Source organism: Nerophis lumbriciformis, linkage group LG12 (genome assembly GCF_033978685.3).
Source record: "Nerophis lumbriciformis linkage group LG12, RoL_Nlum_v2.1, whole genome shotgun sequence".
In the NCBI taxonomy this organism is placed as follows: domain Eukaryota; kingdom Metazoa; phylum Chordata; class Actinopteri; order Syngnathiformes; family Syngnathidae; genus Nerophis; species Nerophis lumbriciformis.
This window is the reverse complement of record NC_084559.2, coordinates 7,011,075-7,028,524: the sequence shown is the minus strand read 5'-3', so window position 1 is coordinate 7,028,524 and position 17,450 is coordinate 7,011,075. Positions and strand designations below refer to the sequence as shown.

Below are 17,450 nucleotides of genomic sequence, written 5' to 3'. Positions count from 1 at the left end.
GAAAAGAATCTTTACAGGGCCCCCAACACAGTGTCATTATTTTTTCTGTATTATAATTTCATCATGGGCCCCTAGAATCCGTCTCCTTTACCCCCCCCCCCCCCCCCTTTTCGGCGCCCCTGGGTTCGGTACCTCCAACAAGGTTAAGAACCACTGATCTAAAACAAACTGAGACATTATACGTAAGGCCGCCTGTCAACCACTAGATGGCGATAAAGACAAGTACAATGAGCCTCTAACAAGCACCCATATAAGTATGTTATGAGCATCACGAACTCTGATAAAAATTCGAAAACATATCATTTTTATAAACAGTGCATTGTTATTAAAAAAAATAAAATACAAAATAAAAAAAATAACTGCGGCAGCGTCCTGACCCGGAAGTGACACCGCCAACGACTTCCTGTGTCAAGACCGGCAACATGGCAGCGGACACGCAGGTATGTGTGGCTGGCGTCTTTAAATGCCATAAATCATATGAAAATGTTTTTTTTCTTGTTTCTTTGCGTCTTAAGCCACATTTTGTGATGTTCGAGTGTGTTTTTTAGTCGTGGAAGAATGTTCTGACTCTCAACTGGGCACGACGCGTAAAATGAGCTAGCTTCATGGCTAATAGAATGGAGCGACGTAACACGAGAATGATTACTTTTAGTAACTTCTTCACACCAAAGAGGAACAATGATATTTAATGTTCGGCAGACGGAAGGATTATCAGATGTTTCTTACCACCACCATCATCAGTACAATCAATGATTGTTATTAATACTAAAAATAAATGTTTTACATCCTCGCCAAATCACAAGACTTCAATATTATTTCAATATTATCCATCCATCCATTTTCTACCGCTTGTCCCTTTTTGGGGTCGCGGGGGGTGCTGGAGCCTATCTCAATATTATATTCGACTGTAACTTGTATGCATGCTATACCGTTGTTTAGGTCAGTGTTTTTCAACCACTGTGCCGCGGCACACTTGTCTGGTGTGTCGTGGGAAATTATGAAACTTCCCCTAATTGGTTCCAAAAAATTTTTTTTTGCAAATCAATAATTATAATCTGCAAATAATGTGCCGCTGCTTAGTGTCTGTGCTGTGTAAAACTCAGCATTGTAACCACGTAATACTCCATGTCAGTATGTGGCAGCGGGTAGTAAATTGCTTTGTAAAAGTCGAAATGTGTCGGGTGAGACGAGGATGGTTTGTTGTTAGATATGTCCGATAATGGCTTTTTTGCCGATATTGTCCAACTCTTAATTACCGATTACGATATCAACCGATACCGATATATACAGTCGTGGAATTAACACATTATTAGAGATGTCGAGCTATGCGTTAAAATGTAATATCGGAAATTATCGGTATCATTTTTTTTATTATCGGTATCAGTTTTTTTTTTTTTTTTTTTTTTTATTAAATCAACATAAAAAACACAAAATACACTTACAATTAGTACACCAACCCAAAAAACCTTCCTCCCCCATTTACACTCATTCACTCAAAAGGGTTGTTTCTTTCTGTTATTAATATTGTGGTTCCTACATTATATATCAATATATATCAATACAGTCTGCAGGGATACAGTCCGTAAGCACACGAGTGTGCGTGCTGCTGGTCCACTAATAGTACTAACCTTTAACAGTTAATTTTACTAATTTTCATTCATTACTAGTTTCTATGTAACTGTTTTTATATTGTTTTATTTTCTTTTTTATTCAAGAAAATGTTTTCAATTTATCTTATTTTATTTTATAACAATTTTTTAAAAGTACCTTATCTTCACCATAACTGGTTGTTCAAATTAGGCATAATAATGTGTTAATTCCACGACTGTATATATCGGTATCGGTTGATATCGGTATCGGTAATTAAAGAGTTGGACAATATCGGATATCGGCAAAAAGCCATCATCGGACATCCCTACACATTATTATGCCTAACTTTGTTGTGATGCCCCGCTGGATGCATTAAACAATGTAACAAGGTTTTCCAAAATAAATCAACTCAAGTTATGGAAAAAAGTGCCAACATGGCACTGCCATATTTATTATTGAAGTCAAAAAGTGTATTATTTTTTTTAACATGCCTCAAAACAGCAACTTGGAATTTGAGACATGCTCTCCCTGAGAGAGCATGAGGAGGTTGAGGTGGGCGAGGTTATGTAGGGGGTAGCGGGGTTTTGTAGGGGGTAGCGGGTGTGTATATTGTAGCGTCCCGGAAAAGTTAGTGCTGCAAGGGGTTCTGGGTATTTGTTCTGTTGTGTTTATGTTGTGTTATGGTGCGGATGTCCTCCCAAAATGTGTTTGTCATTCTTTTTTGGTGTGGGTTCACAGTGTGGCGCATATTTGTAACAGTGTTAAAGTTGTTTATACGGCCACCCTCAGTGTGACCTTTATGGCTGTTGACCAAGTATGCATTGCATTCACTTGTGTGTGTGAAAAGCCGTAGATATTATGTGATTGGGCCGGCACGCAAAGGCCGTGCCTTTAAGGTTTATTGGCGCTCTGTACTTCTCCCTACGTCCGTGTACACAGCTGTGTTTTTAAAAGTCATACATTTTACTTTTTTAAACCGATACCGATAATTTTGAAACCGATAATTTCCGATATTACATTTTAAAGCATTTTTCGGCCGATAATATCGGCAGTCCGATATTATCGGACATCCCCATTTGTTGTGATCCCAATATGCAGACCACGGCGTGCAAGAAAAAAGGCATGTAACGCTTAAACCAAAAATGAACAAAAGGAAAAGGTATGCAAAACGAAAGTAAAAACTGAACTGGCTACAAAGTAAACAGAAACAGAATGCTGGACGACAGCAAAAACTTACGGCGTCCGCAACGTACATCCGCACATGACGTGACAATCCACAATGTCCACACAAAAAAGGGTAGCGACAACTTAAATAGCCTTGCTTGCCAACACAAAGGAGGTGCGGGGAATAGCGCTCAAAGGAAGACATGAAACTGCTACAGGAAATCACCAACAAAACAGGAAGGGCCACCAAAATAACAGCGCAAGACAAGAACTAAAGCACAGGAAAACACCAACAAACTCAAAATAAGGCACGACGACCTGGTAGAGTATCATTTTTTGTAACGTTTTCTGCTGGTGGTGTGCCTCCGTATTCTTAAATGAAAAAAAACGTGCCTTGCCTCAAAAAAGGTTGAAAAACACTGGTTTAGGTTATTGTGTAATCAACGCCTTTATTTTCTCTTTTACTGAGAAGAACACATTTTACAGTGGAAGGGTGTATGAGTTCATTAATCATTTTCTCAAGTCTGAGAACAAGCCCGCAGTTGTACTGTACTACTTTTACAAATATGTATGTCATAATGTTATCATCAATCAATCAATCAAAGTTTATTTATATAGCCCTAAATCACAAGTGTCTCAAAGGGCTGCACAAGCCACAACGACATCAACTCAGATCCCACATCAGGGCAAGAAAAAAACTCAACCCAATGGGATTACAATGAGAAACCTTAGAGCCTCATCTGTGGTCACCTAATAACCTCTCCACGCAGGAGAGAGGGGCAGAGCAGAAAAGAGACGGCAGATCAACTGGTCTAAAAAGGGGTCTATTTAAAGGGTAGAGTATACAAATTAGTTTTAGGATGGAACTTAAATGCTTCTACTGAGGTAGCATCTCTAACTGTTACCGGGAGGGCATTCCATAGTACTGGAGCCCCAATAGAAAACGCTCTATAGCCCGCAGACTTTTTTGGGGCTCTGGGAATCACTAATAAGCCGGAGTTCTTTGAACGCAGATTTCTTGCCGGGACATATGGTACAATACAATCAGCAAGATAGGATGGAACTAGACCGTGTAGTATTTTGTACCTAAATAGTAAAACCTTAAAGTCGCATCTTAAGTGCACAGGAAGCCAGTGCAGGTGAGCCAGTATAGGCGTAATATGATCAAATTTCTTGTTCTTGTCAAAAGTCTAGCATGGATGTCAACAATGCAGAACTACTGACAAACATGTCCGTATAATTACAGTGCTACGTCAGTTGTTGTACATACCGGTAATCCATTCCTAAAGGTCCAACGGCTATCACACGAAAACTTAAAGCAATTTGCTCATAGGAAATACCGTAAATCCAATCAATCTGTTCCAGACATGTTAACAAAAACACACAATAAAGTTTTACAAGCTGAAAACATTGGGAAATTAATATACATAATGAATTATAATGAATTAAATGGAGGTAGCATGGTGGAACAGGGGTTAGTGCAGTGGTTTTTAACCTTGTTGGAGGTACCGAACCCCACCAGTTTCATATGCGCATTCACCGAACCCTTCTTTAGTGAAAAATAAAATGTTTTTTTTATTCAAATTCAAGACAAAGTTATATGTTTTTGGTAACACTTTAGTATGGGGAACATATTCTAAGTAACAAAGACTTAATTTAGAGTTATTTGGACACTAGGGGAACATATTCTAAGTAATAAAGACTTAATTTAGAGTTATTTAGTTAGGGTTAGAGGGTTAGGGCCAGGGTTAGAGGGTTAGGGTTATAATAAGGCCATGCTGAATAAGGCATTAATTAGTACTTAATAATGACTAGTTAAGAGCCAATATGTTACTAATTTGCATGTTAATAAGCAACTAATTAATGGTGAATATGTTCCCCATACTAAAGTGTTACCATGTTTTTTTTACTGGCGCACAAAATGAACCGTGCATGAACATCACCTTGTTCAAAGAACAAAACCAACACAGTGCATAAACTCACAACAAATTACACACCTGCGAACCAGTCAGCTGTTGCCGTATCCGTAATACGCCGAAAGGGAGAAGTTTGTATTTACAAAATGAGTCGGGTGTGTCTTGACCTCCGCCGAACCCCTAGGGTTCGATGGAACCCAGGTTAAGAACCACTGGGTTAGTGCATGTACCTCACAATACGAAGGTCCTTAGTAGTCCTGAGTTCAATCCCGGGCTCGGGATCTTTCTGTGTGGAGTTTGCATGTTCTCCCCGTGACTGCGTGGGTTCCCTCCGGGTATTCCGGGTACTCCGGCTTCCTCCCACCTCCAAAAACATGCACCTAGGGCAGTGGTTCTTAACAAACCCCACTGGTTTCATATGCGCATTCACTGAACCCTTCTTTAGTGAAAAATTTAAGACAAAGTTATATGTTTTTTTACTGGTACTCAAAATGAACCGTGCATGAACATCACCTTGTTCAAAGAACAAAACCAACACAGTGCATAAACTCTCAACAAATTACACACCTGAAAACCATCCATCCATCTTCTTCCGCTTATCCGAGGTCGGGTCGCAGGGGCAGCAGCCTAAGCAGGGAAGCCCAGACTTCCCTCTCCCCAGCCACTTCGTCCAGCTCCTCCCGGGGGATCCCGAGGCGTTCCCAGGCCAGCCGGGAGACATAGTCTTCCCAACGTGTCCTGGGTCTTCCCCGTGGCCTCCTACCGGTCGGACGTGCCCTAAACACCTCCCGAGGGAGGCGATCGGGTGGCATCCTGACCAGATGCCCGAACCACCTCATCTGGCTCCTCTCGATGTGGAGGAGCAGCGGCTTTACTTTGAGCTCCCCCCGGATGACAGAGCTTCTCACCCTATCTCTAAGGGAGAGCCCCGCCACCCGGCGGAGGAAACTCATTTCGGCCGCTTGTACCCGTGATCTTGTCCTTTCAGTCATAACCCAAAGCTCATGACCATAGGTGAGGATGGGAACGTAGATCGACCGGTAAATTGAGAGCTTTGCCTTCCGGCTCAGCTCCTTCTTCACCACAACGGATCGATACAGCGTCCGCATTACTGAAGACGCCGCACCGATCCGCCTGTCGATCTCACGATCCACTCTTCCCTCACTCGTGAACAAGACTCCGAGGTACTTGAACTCCTCCACTTGGGGCAGGGTCTCCTCCCCAACCCGAAGATGGCATTCCACCCTTTTCCGGGCGAGAACCATGGACTCGGACTTGGAGGTGCTGATTCTCATCCCAGTCGCTTCACACTCGGCTGCGAACCGATCCAGCGAGAGTTGAAGATCCTGGCCAGATGAAGCCATCAGGACCACATCATCTGCAAAAAGCAGAGACCTAATCCTGCAGCCACCAAACCAGATCCCCTCAACGCCTTGACTGCGCCTAGAAATTCTGTCCATAAAAGTTATGAACAGAATCGGTGACAAAGGGCAGCCTTGGCGGAGTCCAACCCTCACTGGAAACGGCCGGCAGTAAGTCGGACCTGAAAACCATATCGTCCATAATACGACGATAGGGAGAAGTTTTTATTTACCGTACATTATGAGTCGGGTGTGTCTTGACCTCCGCGGCGGAGGCTCCACCGAACCCCTGAGGCCGACTCACCGAACCCCTAGGGTTCAATCGAACCCAGGTTAAGAACCACTGACCTAGGGATAGGTTGATTGGCATTACAAAAAATTGGCCCTAGTGTGTGAATGTGAGTGTGAATGTTGTCTGTCTATCTGCGTTGGCCCTGCGATGAGGTGGCGACTTGTCCAGGGTGTACCCCGCCTTCCGCCCGAATGCAGCTGAGATAGGCTCCAGCACCCCCCGCGACCCCGAAAGGGACAAGCGGTAGAAAATGGATGGATGGAATTAAATGGAAAAAGTAACACTTAACATCACTTATACCTTTATAAAAGACAGCGATGAGCGGAGCGGGAGAAGATCAACACGGACACCGCTTTCCTACATAAGTTCTTTCTTGAATTCATTAGTGTTTCTTACCCTATTCTTTTATGGGACTATCAACTTTCTTTGGCCCCATAGCGATGACAAAACTGTACATAAACCATGGAAAAATTTTGGGGAAATGTTTGTTAAACAACGAATCATACAGAATATGGGGTGTACGGAATCCTAGATACTTCTGTGTCACTGTCACACCGATATGGTTATGTATGCAGATGACACAACTCTATACAGTACTGCCTCTACCTTAAATGACCTAGAAAATAACTTAAATCAGGACCTGGAGAGAGTGTCACGCTGGGTAAAAGATAGTAAACTTGTTGTGAATATTGACAAAACAAAAAGCATTCTTTTTGGATCCAGGCATATGCTTATTGATGACCCACAGCTTCATATTTTAATGTCAGACATATGTATTGGGCAGGTCAAAAAAGCAAAATTGCTTGGTGTGCTATTAGACAGTCAACTGTCATGGTCCCATCATATTGATGGTATTTTAATGAAAATGGGAAGAGGTTTAGCCATGGTCAGGAAGTGCTCCACCTTCTTGACATCCTCAACAATGGCTCAAGTCATACAGTCCTTGGTTTTCTGTCATCTTCATCACTGTCCTATAATATGGTCCACTACGACTAAGTCTGACCTGAACAAACTGCAACTTGTTCAGAACAGAGCGGCTAGACTGGTACTTAAATGTTCTTTGCACACTAATATTTCATTTATGCATTCACGCCTGTCCTGGTTGTCTGTTGAACAAAAGATGCATTGTAGTCTCATTATGTTCTTTAGAACTATCATTTTAGATCAATCACCAGATTACTTTTACAAACAGTTTTTAAAATCAACTAACACACATATTCATGACACTAGGAATGCCAGCAATGGCTATTTGGCACTTCCTGCTCCCAGGACCAATCTCCTCAAACATACAGTCATGTATAGATGTACATCGTTCTGGAATCGGTTGCCATCTCACATTAATCTCTCACAAAGTAAATTGTCATTCAAGACAGCTTTGAAGATACACCTATTGCAGCTGCCCACATGACGTGAATTTTTAATACTGGTTTTAACAAGCTTTTTATCTTATGTTGTATTTTTCCATTGTATAATGTCTGTTATTGCATGTATTCTTTGTATTTTTATTTTGTATGCTCTTATATGGACCCCAGGAAGACTAGCAGTCGCCTTGGCGTCAGCTAATGGGGATCCATTCAATAAACAATAAACTGTGACCTCCAATGTCCTGTTTGTGTCTTGTCTCTTTAAGGTATTTTGGTCCATTTTCACTCAATCTAATTTGTCTTGCAGGTTTCAGAGACGCTGAAGAAATTTGCTTTAAAAGTGACTACAGCCAGTGTGAAAGAACGCAAGGAGATTTTCGGAGAGCTGAAACAATGTTTAAAGGATAAAGGTGAGTGTTTCTGTGTTTTTTATGCTCCGATTGTAGTGTTCGAACTTCAGCTCATGCTGTTTGTCGAACACTTTCTTTAGATTTACCAGATCCTGCCATAAAAGGCCTTTGCAAGCTCTTCTGCCTCACTCCTCACAGATATCGGTAAGTGCCAACTTGTGGTTAGTTTTATTCATTTTTTTACAAGCTAATAATTGTGTTTCTAAGGGATGCTGCTTCCCGCCGAGAGCTCCTCTCTGCCATTGCGCAGCTGGCGGAGCGTCAACCCGACATTCTGGTGATGAGCCTTCTCCACTGCCTTCAAACCGGCGGACTCGTCAACAAAAACGGAGAGCCGGGGTATGCGCCTGACTGGATGTAGCTGATGTAGCAGTTTTGACACCACACAGCAAACCAGACATATATCCAAGGGATGTGGCTAACAAACGGGGACAGTAGACAGTATTGTCTGCTTAACCTTGTTTTAAATTCATTTTAGATCAAAGTAAAATATTATTATTATAATGCAAGCAACAGTGTTTTCTACAGGACGGCAATCTGTTTGTTGCTTTTGTGAGAGAGAAAAAAAGTGAGAAAAAACATGAAAAGCAAAACAAATGTTTTGATGGAAATATAAATGTTACCTATACTGTCGCTTGTTTTTGTGTGGCTATCAAGCAGATACTCGTTGAAAAAGGATACGTGTTTTCCAACCAAACTAGCATGTTATATGCTGTGTTGGGTTAGTTACTGAAAAACAGTAACTAGTTACTAGTAACTTTATTTCAAAAGTAACTCAGTTACTTACACCAAAAAGTAATGCGTTACTTTGAAAATTAACTATTTAATTACTTTTGTTAATTTGTTTTTTAAGGCTCCCATTAATGCCCTTTTAGCCTTCATTTCAGTACTGTTATTGCACGGGAGAATAATACAATCTGTTGATCAACTTGACATGCATTTGCATCACTGAACTCTGCTAAGCAATGTGGTCTACATACAACACACAAAGACAAAGATATCTTTCAAAGGGCCAATTTATTTTGGGCCAGAACAAATTGACAAAACTATTTTGAATAGCTGCAACATAACATACATATGTAACAAACCGCATAATAACAACATGTCACAACATGGCTGAAAACCTGGCTTCACCCAAGGAAGGCACACATGACATGACTATATGTCATGTCACTATATACAGCACACATACTGCTACACAGACACCTAACCAGGCGTTTTTTTCTCTCAAGGAATTGTGAAATAAAATCATGTCTTCAGTGAAGCCCAGAACACGCTATGCATTTCCCCAGTTTTAGTTTAGAGAAAAGGAAAGATTGGCCTGGCCCACTAGGATCCCTCTTTATGTTTGTGAACTTTATAGTCTATACATTTAGAGTGATGTGATAATCAAACACTCTAGAAGTCTAGAATGAAATAGTATATAAGAGAATTGACAGAGTGTGTCCCTTCAGTGCTGAATGATGAGCAGAGGCAGAGTTTGGAGTGTTTTCTTTAGCTTGCTTTCCATGTTTATGTACTCACTGTCCATTGTGTCCAGGAACTTGGAAAATGTTTTCGTGCCATTTGCCGTTTGACGCCCGCGATCATGCTAATTAGCTACCTGAAAGCGGGTGACTCCACTGTAGAAATAGCCTGCATGTCTTCTAGCATATACGCTGCAATGGCTCTATCAATGTTGTCCTGGATAGCAGTGCCTCCGTTAAAATCCTTAGGTGAAGTGTGTCTCTCTTTACTAGCTTCGTCGAAGCATGTTGCTTTTGTAGCTGTTTCAGCCGATTTGAATTGCTGTTTTGGGCAGTAGATGGGATCTTTGATCCAAGACACAACTTACATTTAAATAAAATGTACTTTTCTTTGTGCTCGACAAAAGAAAAGTAGTGAGAATATCTCCATGTTAAGAAACTCGGCTTTGGTTCCGCCATGATGTCTTGTTAGTAAACACAGACACGCCCCCCCTCCCCTCCTCCACACACACACACAGAGCGCGCTGCGCTCCTCTTCCTTGTGACAAAGGAACATTCAGAAGGACGACACTGCAACTCTCCAATAAAACACACTCAGATCTTCTCAGTTTCTAGCCGATACTATATAAAAAAATAACGAAGTAACGCATCATGTAGTAACGGTAACTGAGTTACTGAATATAAAAAAATAACGGGTTAGACTACTCTAAACCGCCGAAAGTAACGTGTTAGTCCCAACACTGGTTATATGGAGCTTGTGTACAGCAACAAAACAATAAGCAGAACGAAAAAGTCACTTGTTGTTTATAGTACGGCTAAATGATCACTTTTTATCCCCACCATACTTTCAGGAAAAGCACAGGCTCTGCTTCCTTTATTGGCCTGTCGTGGACTTGTCTTCTAGTCCCCACTGTCTTTTCTTCTCCAGAGAAGAGAGATGGACCCACCTGGAATAAAATGGTCAGTGCAACTACAGCATTAACTTGAGTAGTAGTATTTTCATGCCAAAAAAACCTCTCAAATATTTTTCTGTGTATGAATGAATATTGTATTGAATGTGACATGGATGTTTTTGCCAATATCTGCTCTCAGGTGCAGGTTCAGAGCTTGCTTGTGGCTGAGGTGGTGGGTGGAGCCAAGTCCACCGCTCAGAAGTCCAGCCTGAAGACTCTGACTCGTCTTTGTGAGGAAGTGAGTATTTTGCCTGCTTGACCTTTGCCTAAGAAAATCGTTGACAAATATGTACTAATTTAGTCAACATAACTTGTATGACAATATACGGTGCGGCATCTTGGTTTGTTCCCCAGCATCCTGGTTTAGTTGATCAATACATCAGCACCTTGTTGAGTCTGGACCCGAACCCTGCAACTCTGGCTATGCTGGGTGTGTGTTTAGACTTCTGCACAGCTCAGAAAGACAAAGCAACAATTGACAAACATAAGGTGAGTTGTTCGATTCTGTAAAATGGCTCCAACAATTTTTTTTACCGAGGATTATGTTTTGAACTGCAAACCTGCTGTTTTCCAGAGTGCCATGTTGGACCTGTACACCAAGACAGTCCTAATGAGCAAGACTAAAACACAACAGCACATTGTGGACAAAAGTGGCTCCCTGTTGCGCCATGTCTCCCACTCTGAGTTTAAGGAACTGCTTCTCCCATGCATGCAAAAGACAATGCTGCGCAGCCCAGAAAATGCCATGCAAGGTGAGATACACGGTTTGGTTTCGATCTAAATATACATTTCATCAATCGCAGGGTAGAATTGTTATTTTTGTTGCAGTTTCTTGTCTATACGTCCAACAAATTACTCTAATTTTCTCAAAGTTCTGGTGAAAACAGCATTCCAGACAACAAAAATTGAATGTTAAACGTGGTATATTATGGAAGTTGACATGCTGTCATTGTGAAGAGATGGAATGTTTGCCTGGGGAAATCATGTGTCCGGGACCGTTGTCCCTTACACAGCCTTAAATCGTCTCCATTCACAAACATGGCATCCGTCAAGCGCCCTTAAAAACAGCAAGACACTGCCAACCTTCACAGTAAGACTGCTTCTGGTCTGACTGTGCTAACAAGCACTCATTGGTACAATCAAAATTATTATGCTTTGACTTAAAATACTGGTCAAAATTGATGGTATATAATGTGGTTATAAAGATATTACAGTTACATTTTTTGTCTACCCCAATTCAAAAATCAGAGCTTTAAGCACCATATTACATTTTTATTTTGTGAGATCAATAACTAATAAATTGTCATGGTAGTTTACTGGTATATATGTATTCTGGTCTGTTAAAAAGAACAACAATGTACACCGAATCAAACCAAAAAACGTGTCCCAAAACTGACAAGACCTGAACCACATTTAAATACACCGTATTTTTCGGAGTATAAGTCGCTCCGGAGTATAAGTCCCACCGGCCGAAAATGCATAATAAAGAAGCAAAAAAACATAAGTCGCACTGGAGTATAAGTCGCATTTTTTGGGGAAATGTATTTGATAAAAGCCAACACCAAGAATAGACATTTGAAAGGCAATTTCAAATAAATGAAGAATAGTGAACAACAGGCTGAATAAGTGTACGTTATATGAGGCATAAATAACCAACTGAGAACGTGCCTGGTATGTTAACTTAACATATTATGGTAAGAGTCATTCAAATAACTATAACATATAGAACATGCTATACGTTTACCAAACAATCTGTCACTCCTAATCGCTAAATCCCATGAAATCTTATACGTCTAGTCTCTTACGTGAATGAGCTAAATAATATTATTTGATATTTAACGGTAACGTGTTAATAATTTCACACATAAGTCGCTCCTGAGTATAAGTCGCACCCCCGGCAAACTCTGAAAAAAACTGTTACTTATAGTCCGAAAAATATGGTATACAGTATACCTCAAACCTAAAATATGACTATGGTGAAATATAATAGCCCTTTTGAGTTAACCACTAAAGGAAAATTGGTATTTCTATTAGGCTTAGGCTACATACAGATTATAGTTACAGACGTATAACTATTATTAATATCACAACCAGTACATTACATTATTAGACTTATTTTTTCCATAAATAATTGTGCTTAGTAACACGAAATAAGGAACATACTTTGTTTATACATTTGCAGAGTTTTATATTGTTGTATTGAATTAATGAAAACATTTTATTTTCATAAATTCATTGTCCCGTGTTTTATTGTAATTACAATCAACTAACTAGGCCAATTAAAGATATTATTAAATGATGATGATATTCAAAGTCAAAAGTACCGGTATCAGCGGTACTAGCCCCTGTATGTAGTTGGTATTAGATCGATACAGTCCAGTATCGTCCACCACTATGTTTGGACTCCAATGTGCACGATTGATAACCACTCACTTATTAGCGCTAACAAAGTGTCTCCCCACTCATCTCTTCCCAGCGGTTTCCTGCCTGCTGTCTGCACTGACTATTGATCTGAGTCAGTATTCCATGGATATTGTAAAGGCCATAGCAAGTAAGACGCTAAAGGAAGCTACATTTTAGAATGTCATTTTGTACAGCTGGTATTTTATTAATTCCACAGTCACCCAGGTTTATTTTTATTATGACAAAGCTTGAAGCTTATCAGTTTTTGGCATCCTGATCTGTTTCAGGTCAACTGAAAGCAAACAATGCCCAGCTAATGGAGGACGCAATCCAGGCCTTGAAGAACTTGGCCCAACAGTGCAGTGACGCCAGCGCTGTACAGGACATTGTAACACACCTTTTCAAGATCCTTGGAGGTGAAACAAATATTTTCCTTTCAAGCCAAATTTCTTGAGTCCCCCATATAATATTATTTTTCATAAATGTTTGTTTCAGATATCCAACAATAGAATCATGTATTGCTAAACATTTTGCCTGGATATGGGAAAGTAATTACCGTACATGTAAGGCCTACTGGGAACATAATGTTTTGTATGTCTGTAGGTTTAATATTAATCAGTTTTTTATCCACCTCTCTCTGGCACTGAACAAGTGCTGTTGTGCACTTTGTCGTCTTCGTACTTCATCACTTACAAACTGTCAATCGTAATAGATGCAATTTAAAATATTAAAGAGTCGGGAGGAAACAAACATTAGTAACACTAGTATAACAAGGTGAACTAACGTTACAGTGCTAACATCACAGTCTCATTTTAATGGCATGTTTGGTTAGCCTATTCGGCAAAGAAAAGCTAAATAATGAAACGTAAAGCTTCGTATGCCTATAGCTCACTGACAAGTACTTGGCAGAAATTTAGGATTTATTTTTAAATGTGTAGCAAAGCCTGTTTTATAATTATTTAAGTTGTAGGCCTATACATGGGACATGCTCATTTAGCCAGATGTTTTTACCAGATTTTCAAAACAGACCATTTGAGTATGTCTTGATTCAAAAGTGGTGCAAACAAATGATTATCGTTGGGATCTCATTTTAAACGCCCATTTTGCACAATAGGGGACCAATAATCACAGATTACAGCTCTTCACTCCACAGTTTTTTATTTGTATGTATTACATTGCAATGTTTATGGTTGCAGGATCTGAAGGAAAACTCACAGTTGTCACCCAAAAGATGAGTGTTTTGTCAGGTACGAGTTGTTAGAAATGTTTTTAATTCTATAGTTAAACCACATATAGTGCAGGAGTATGATTATAACCAATGTACCGGTAATCATTTCTGACTCTAGGGATTGGCAGCTGTAGCCATCATGCTGTGTCGGGGACCTCAAACCAAACCCTGAGCTCTGCTGTTGCATTGATGTTCATCCCTTATCTGCAGCAAGAAGGTATTCTCTCTTTCTTTTACTCTTTAGCCTTTCTTCCCCTGCATGTCAGTTTCACAAAAAGTGTAAAATGTTACTTTTTAAAGGCTGGTAACTTAACCACAACAAAAATAGCTTCAATAAAAATGAAGGCAGGTTACACCCCGGACAAGTCGGCACCTTATCGCAGGGCCAACACAGAGACAACCATTCACGCTCACAGTCACTCTCTGGGCAAACTTTAGTAGGCTGTGCATGCAAAATTATTAAATATTATTCAAGTGCACCTGCATTGCTTTGTGACTCAATTAGAAAATGTCAGTGTTTCCCACACATTCATTTATTTGTGGCGGCCCGCCACGAAAGAATTACGTCCGCCACAAATGGATTTTTCGGCTTTTGACTCGCTCGACCGCTCATAAAAGCAATGGGACTATGTCTGTGAATGTACCTTGTAGTTACAACTCCGGTGCAGTAGGTGGCGGTAGCCTACTATGCATTGTAACTCCGCCAATAGCACTTAATTCACCTGGTGGGCCAGAAGAAGAAGAAGAAGAAGAAGAAGACGGCGGAGTAAAAGAAACGGACCGACCGGATCAAAATACGAGGGTAATATAGGTTGTAGGTAGATAAGTTATAGCTGCATCGCTCGCGGCTCGTCATATATTCAACGTTAATCCGCGATTTCACCGAGCGTTTCATTGACAGTGAGCAGCCTGACGCTGCTTCATTAACACCGCCGCTGTTGTCACGTCACGTGTTACAATACCGACGAGCTAACGTGTCCAGGTTATAACCCTGTTGTCAATAAACACACGTGGAGACGGTGCTTCAAAGACTACATTAATAATTCAGCTAAATTGTCCACTGTCCACTGCAGCATGTGAATGCAATGAAAAGAATAAAATCTGAGCCAACCAGCTGTTAAAATGTTGTCCAGGTTAATGTTTTGGCCATTAAAGGCCCTTCATTTCAAGATTTCAACTGTGATCAGGCTTTAAACATGTGGCTGACCTGTTCAGATGGGTGTAACTCAGGGGTGCTCACACTTTTTCTGCAGGCGAGCTACTTTTCAATTGATCAAGTCGTGGGGATCTACCTCATTCATATATATAATTTATATTTACTTATTTATGAAATATATGTTTTTGTTAACAAGTTAAAGGTGTTTAATGATAATGCAAGCATTGTTAATAAATTAAAGGTGTTTAATGATAATACAAGTATGTTTAATACATATAGTTAATATTGTTAACAAGTTAAAGGTGTTTAAAGATAATACAAGCATGTTTAACACATATTGTTAATAAATTAAAGGTGTTTAATGATAATACAAGTATGTTTAATACATATAGTTAATATTGTTTAACAAGTTAAAGGTGTTTAATGACAATACAAGCATGTTTAACCCATATAGTTAATATTGTTAACAAGTTAAAGGTGTTTAAAGATAATACAAGCATGTATTACACATATAGTTAATATTGTTAACAAGTTAAAGGTGTTTAAAGATAATACAAGCATGTTACACATATAGTTAATATTGTTAACAAGTTAAAGGTGTTTAAAGATAATACAAGCATGTTTAACACATATAGTTAATATTGTTAACAAGTTAAAGGTGTTTAAAGATAATACAAGCATGTTTAACACATATAGATTCCTTTCTTTCATGAAAACAAGAATATAAGTTGGTGTATTACCTGATTCTGATGACTTGCATTGATTGGAATCAGACAGTGGTGCTGATAACGTCCGCATTTTCGAATGGAGGAGAAAAAAAAGTCCTCCTTTCTGTCCAATACCACATGAAAGTGGTTGGTTTTTGGCATCTTATTTTTCCAGCTTCTGTACTCCTTTGTATACACTTTACAAGAAATACATTGTTGGCAAACTCCGTAGCTTGCTAGCTTGTGCACGCCAGCTTTCTGAGACTCTTATTTTGTTAGCGCAACTGTGCAGTCGGTCTTTGGAGTTTTGACGACAGGTACGGCGCCAGAATCTGTTGAAATAAAGTGTTTCTCGCCTTCCTGTCGGTAATTTTAATGAGCTAAATATGTACATAAAGTGTTGTACTTATATTCCAACTCCGCGTTCTTCTTGGTCATCGCCGCTGCCGCCGTCACCCCCCGCCCCTCGACCACACCACCACAAATAGATGCCTGTCCTGTGGGAAACACTGAATGTTATCTGGTCCAGTCATAACCTTGTTATGGTAGTTTTCTTAAAAACAGGAACACAGTCAATAATTCTAGGGCCTATAATCAGTACCCCTGAACGACCCTAGCCCAGCACACACCTGCCAGTCAGGGGCCCTGGAAATGAACCAACTCTACCACCTTACTTGGCGCCCCTGCCCAAAATGATTCAAATGTAATTTCAGTTTGGCAGAGGGTCAGGAAGGTGACTTATCCTTGGCAGTTTACACAGACTGATTGATTTTAGGTGCTAGGATTAAATGCTTGATGGTACATGCATCAATACAATGATTTTCAGTCTCACCATAATCATTTTTTTCTTAAGATCTAACCTGTCCCTTCAGTGTTCACCCTTTTTTAAAGCAGTATACTCATATATTTTATATATTCAGTATGTAAAACTGACATATTAATTTGATATATAAAACATTTTGCCTTTGTAATTTAGTCCACGAGGGCACCTTGGTGCACGCTGTGTCGGTGCTTTCCCTGTGGAGCAGCCGGCTTACAGTGGAGATTCCTGCTGCTCTGCTGGATTGGTTAAAGAAGGCTTTTACCCTCAAAACATCAACCTCTCTTATTCGCCATGCCTACATCCAGTCCATGCTGGGGTCATTTAAAGGTGCGTCTACCCAAGAACAAACGCCAGAAAAAAGTACAATGTATTTATTTTCTTATTGCTCCTGTTTCTACCTTTTTTCAGGTGACACCCTGGCCCAGGCCTTAGATCTCATACCACTGCTGTTGCAAACAGTGGAGAAAGCTGCAGCACAAAACTCCCAGCATGCTCTGCTTGCCGAAGCCGTGGCAGCGTCGGTTCTTTTGAGCCGACTGGCTCTGCTTGAAACAGTGACAGGTAATGATCACGTATCTTATTCACAAGGCCAACATTATTGATAGTTGACACTTTCT

General features: G+C 40.2%; 1 protein-coding gene across 1 annotated transcript in view; it reads left to right on the top strand.

Annotated features, from left to right (window-relative positions):
- Positions 1-389: 389 nt before the first annotated feature.
- The window catches only part of LOC140679251 (stalled ribosome sensor GCN1-like), a 68,054-nt gene continuing 50,993 nt past the window's right edge, over positions 390-17,450 (top strand). The window contains exons 1-14 of the mRNA XM_072914274.1: positions 390-440; positions 7,995-8,097; positions 8,178-8,241; positions 8,305-8,436; positions 10,415-10,523; positions 10,656-10,754; positions 10,871-11,005; positions 11,091-11,268; positions 12,993-13,067; positions 13,207-13,335; positions 14,116-14,166; positions 14,266-14,364; positions 16,987-17,160; positions 17,242-17,394. Coding sequence (XP_072770375.1) covers positions 423-440; positions 7,995-8,097; positions 8,178-8,241; positions 8,305-8,436; positions 10,415-10,523; positions 10,656-10,754; positions 10,871-11,005; positions 11,091-11,268; positions 12,993-13,067; positions 13,207-13,335; positions 14,116-14,166; positions 14,266-14,364; positions 16,987-17,160; positions 17,242-17,394 — 1,519 coding nt within the window. The 5' untranslated portion in view covers positions 390-422. The remainder of the gene's footprint in view (positions 441-7,994; positions 8,098-8,177; positions 8,242-8,304; positions 8,437-10,414; positions 10,524-10,655; positions 10,755-10,870; positions 11,006-11,090; positions 11,269-12,992; positions 13,068-13,206; positions 13,336-14,115; positions 14,167-14,265; positions 14,365-16,986; positions 17,161-17,241; positions 17,395-17,450) is intronic.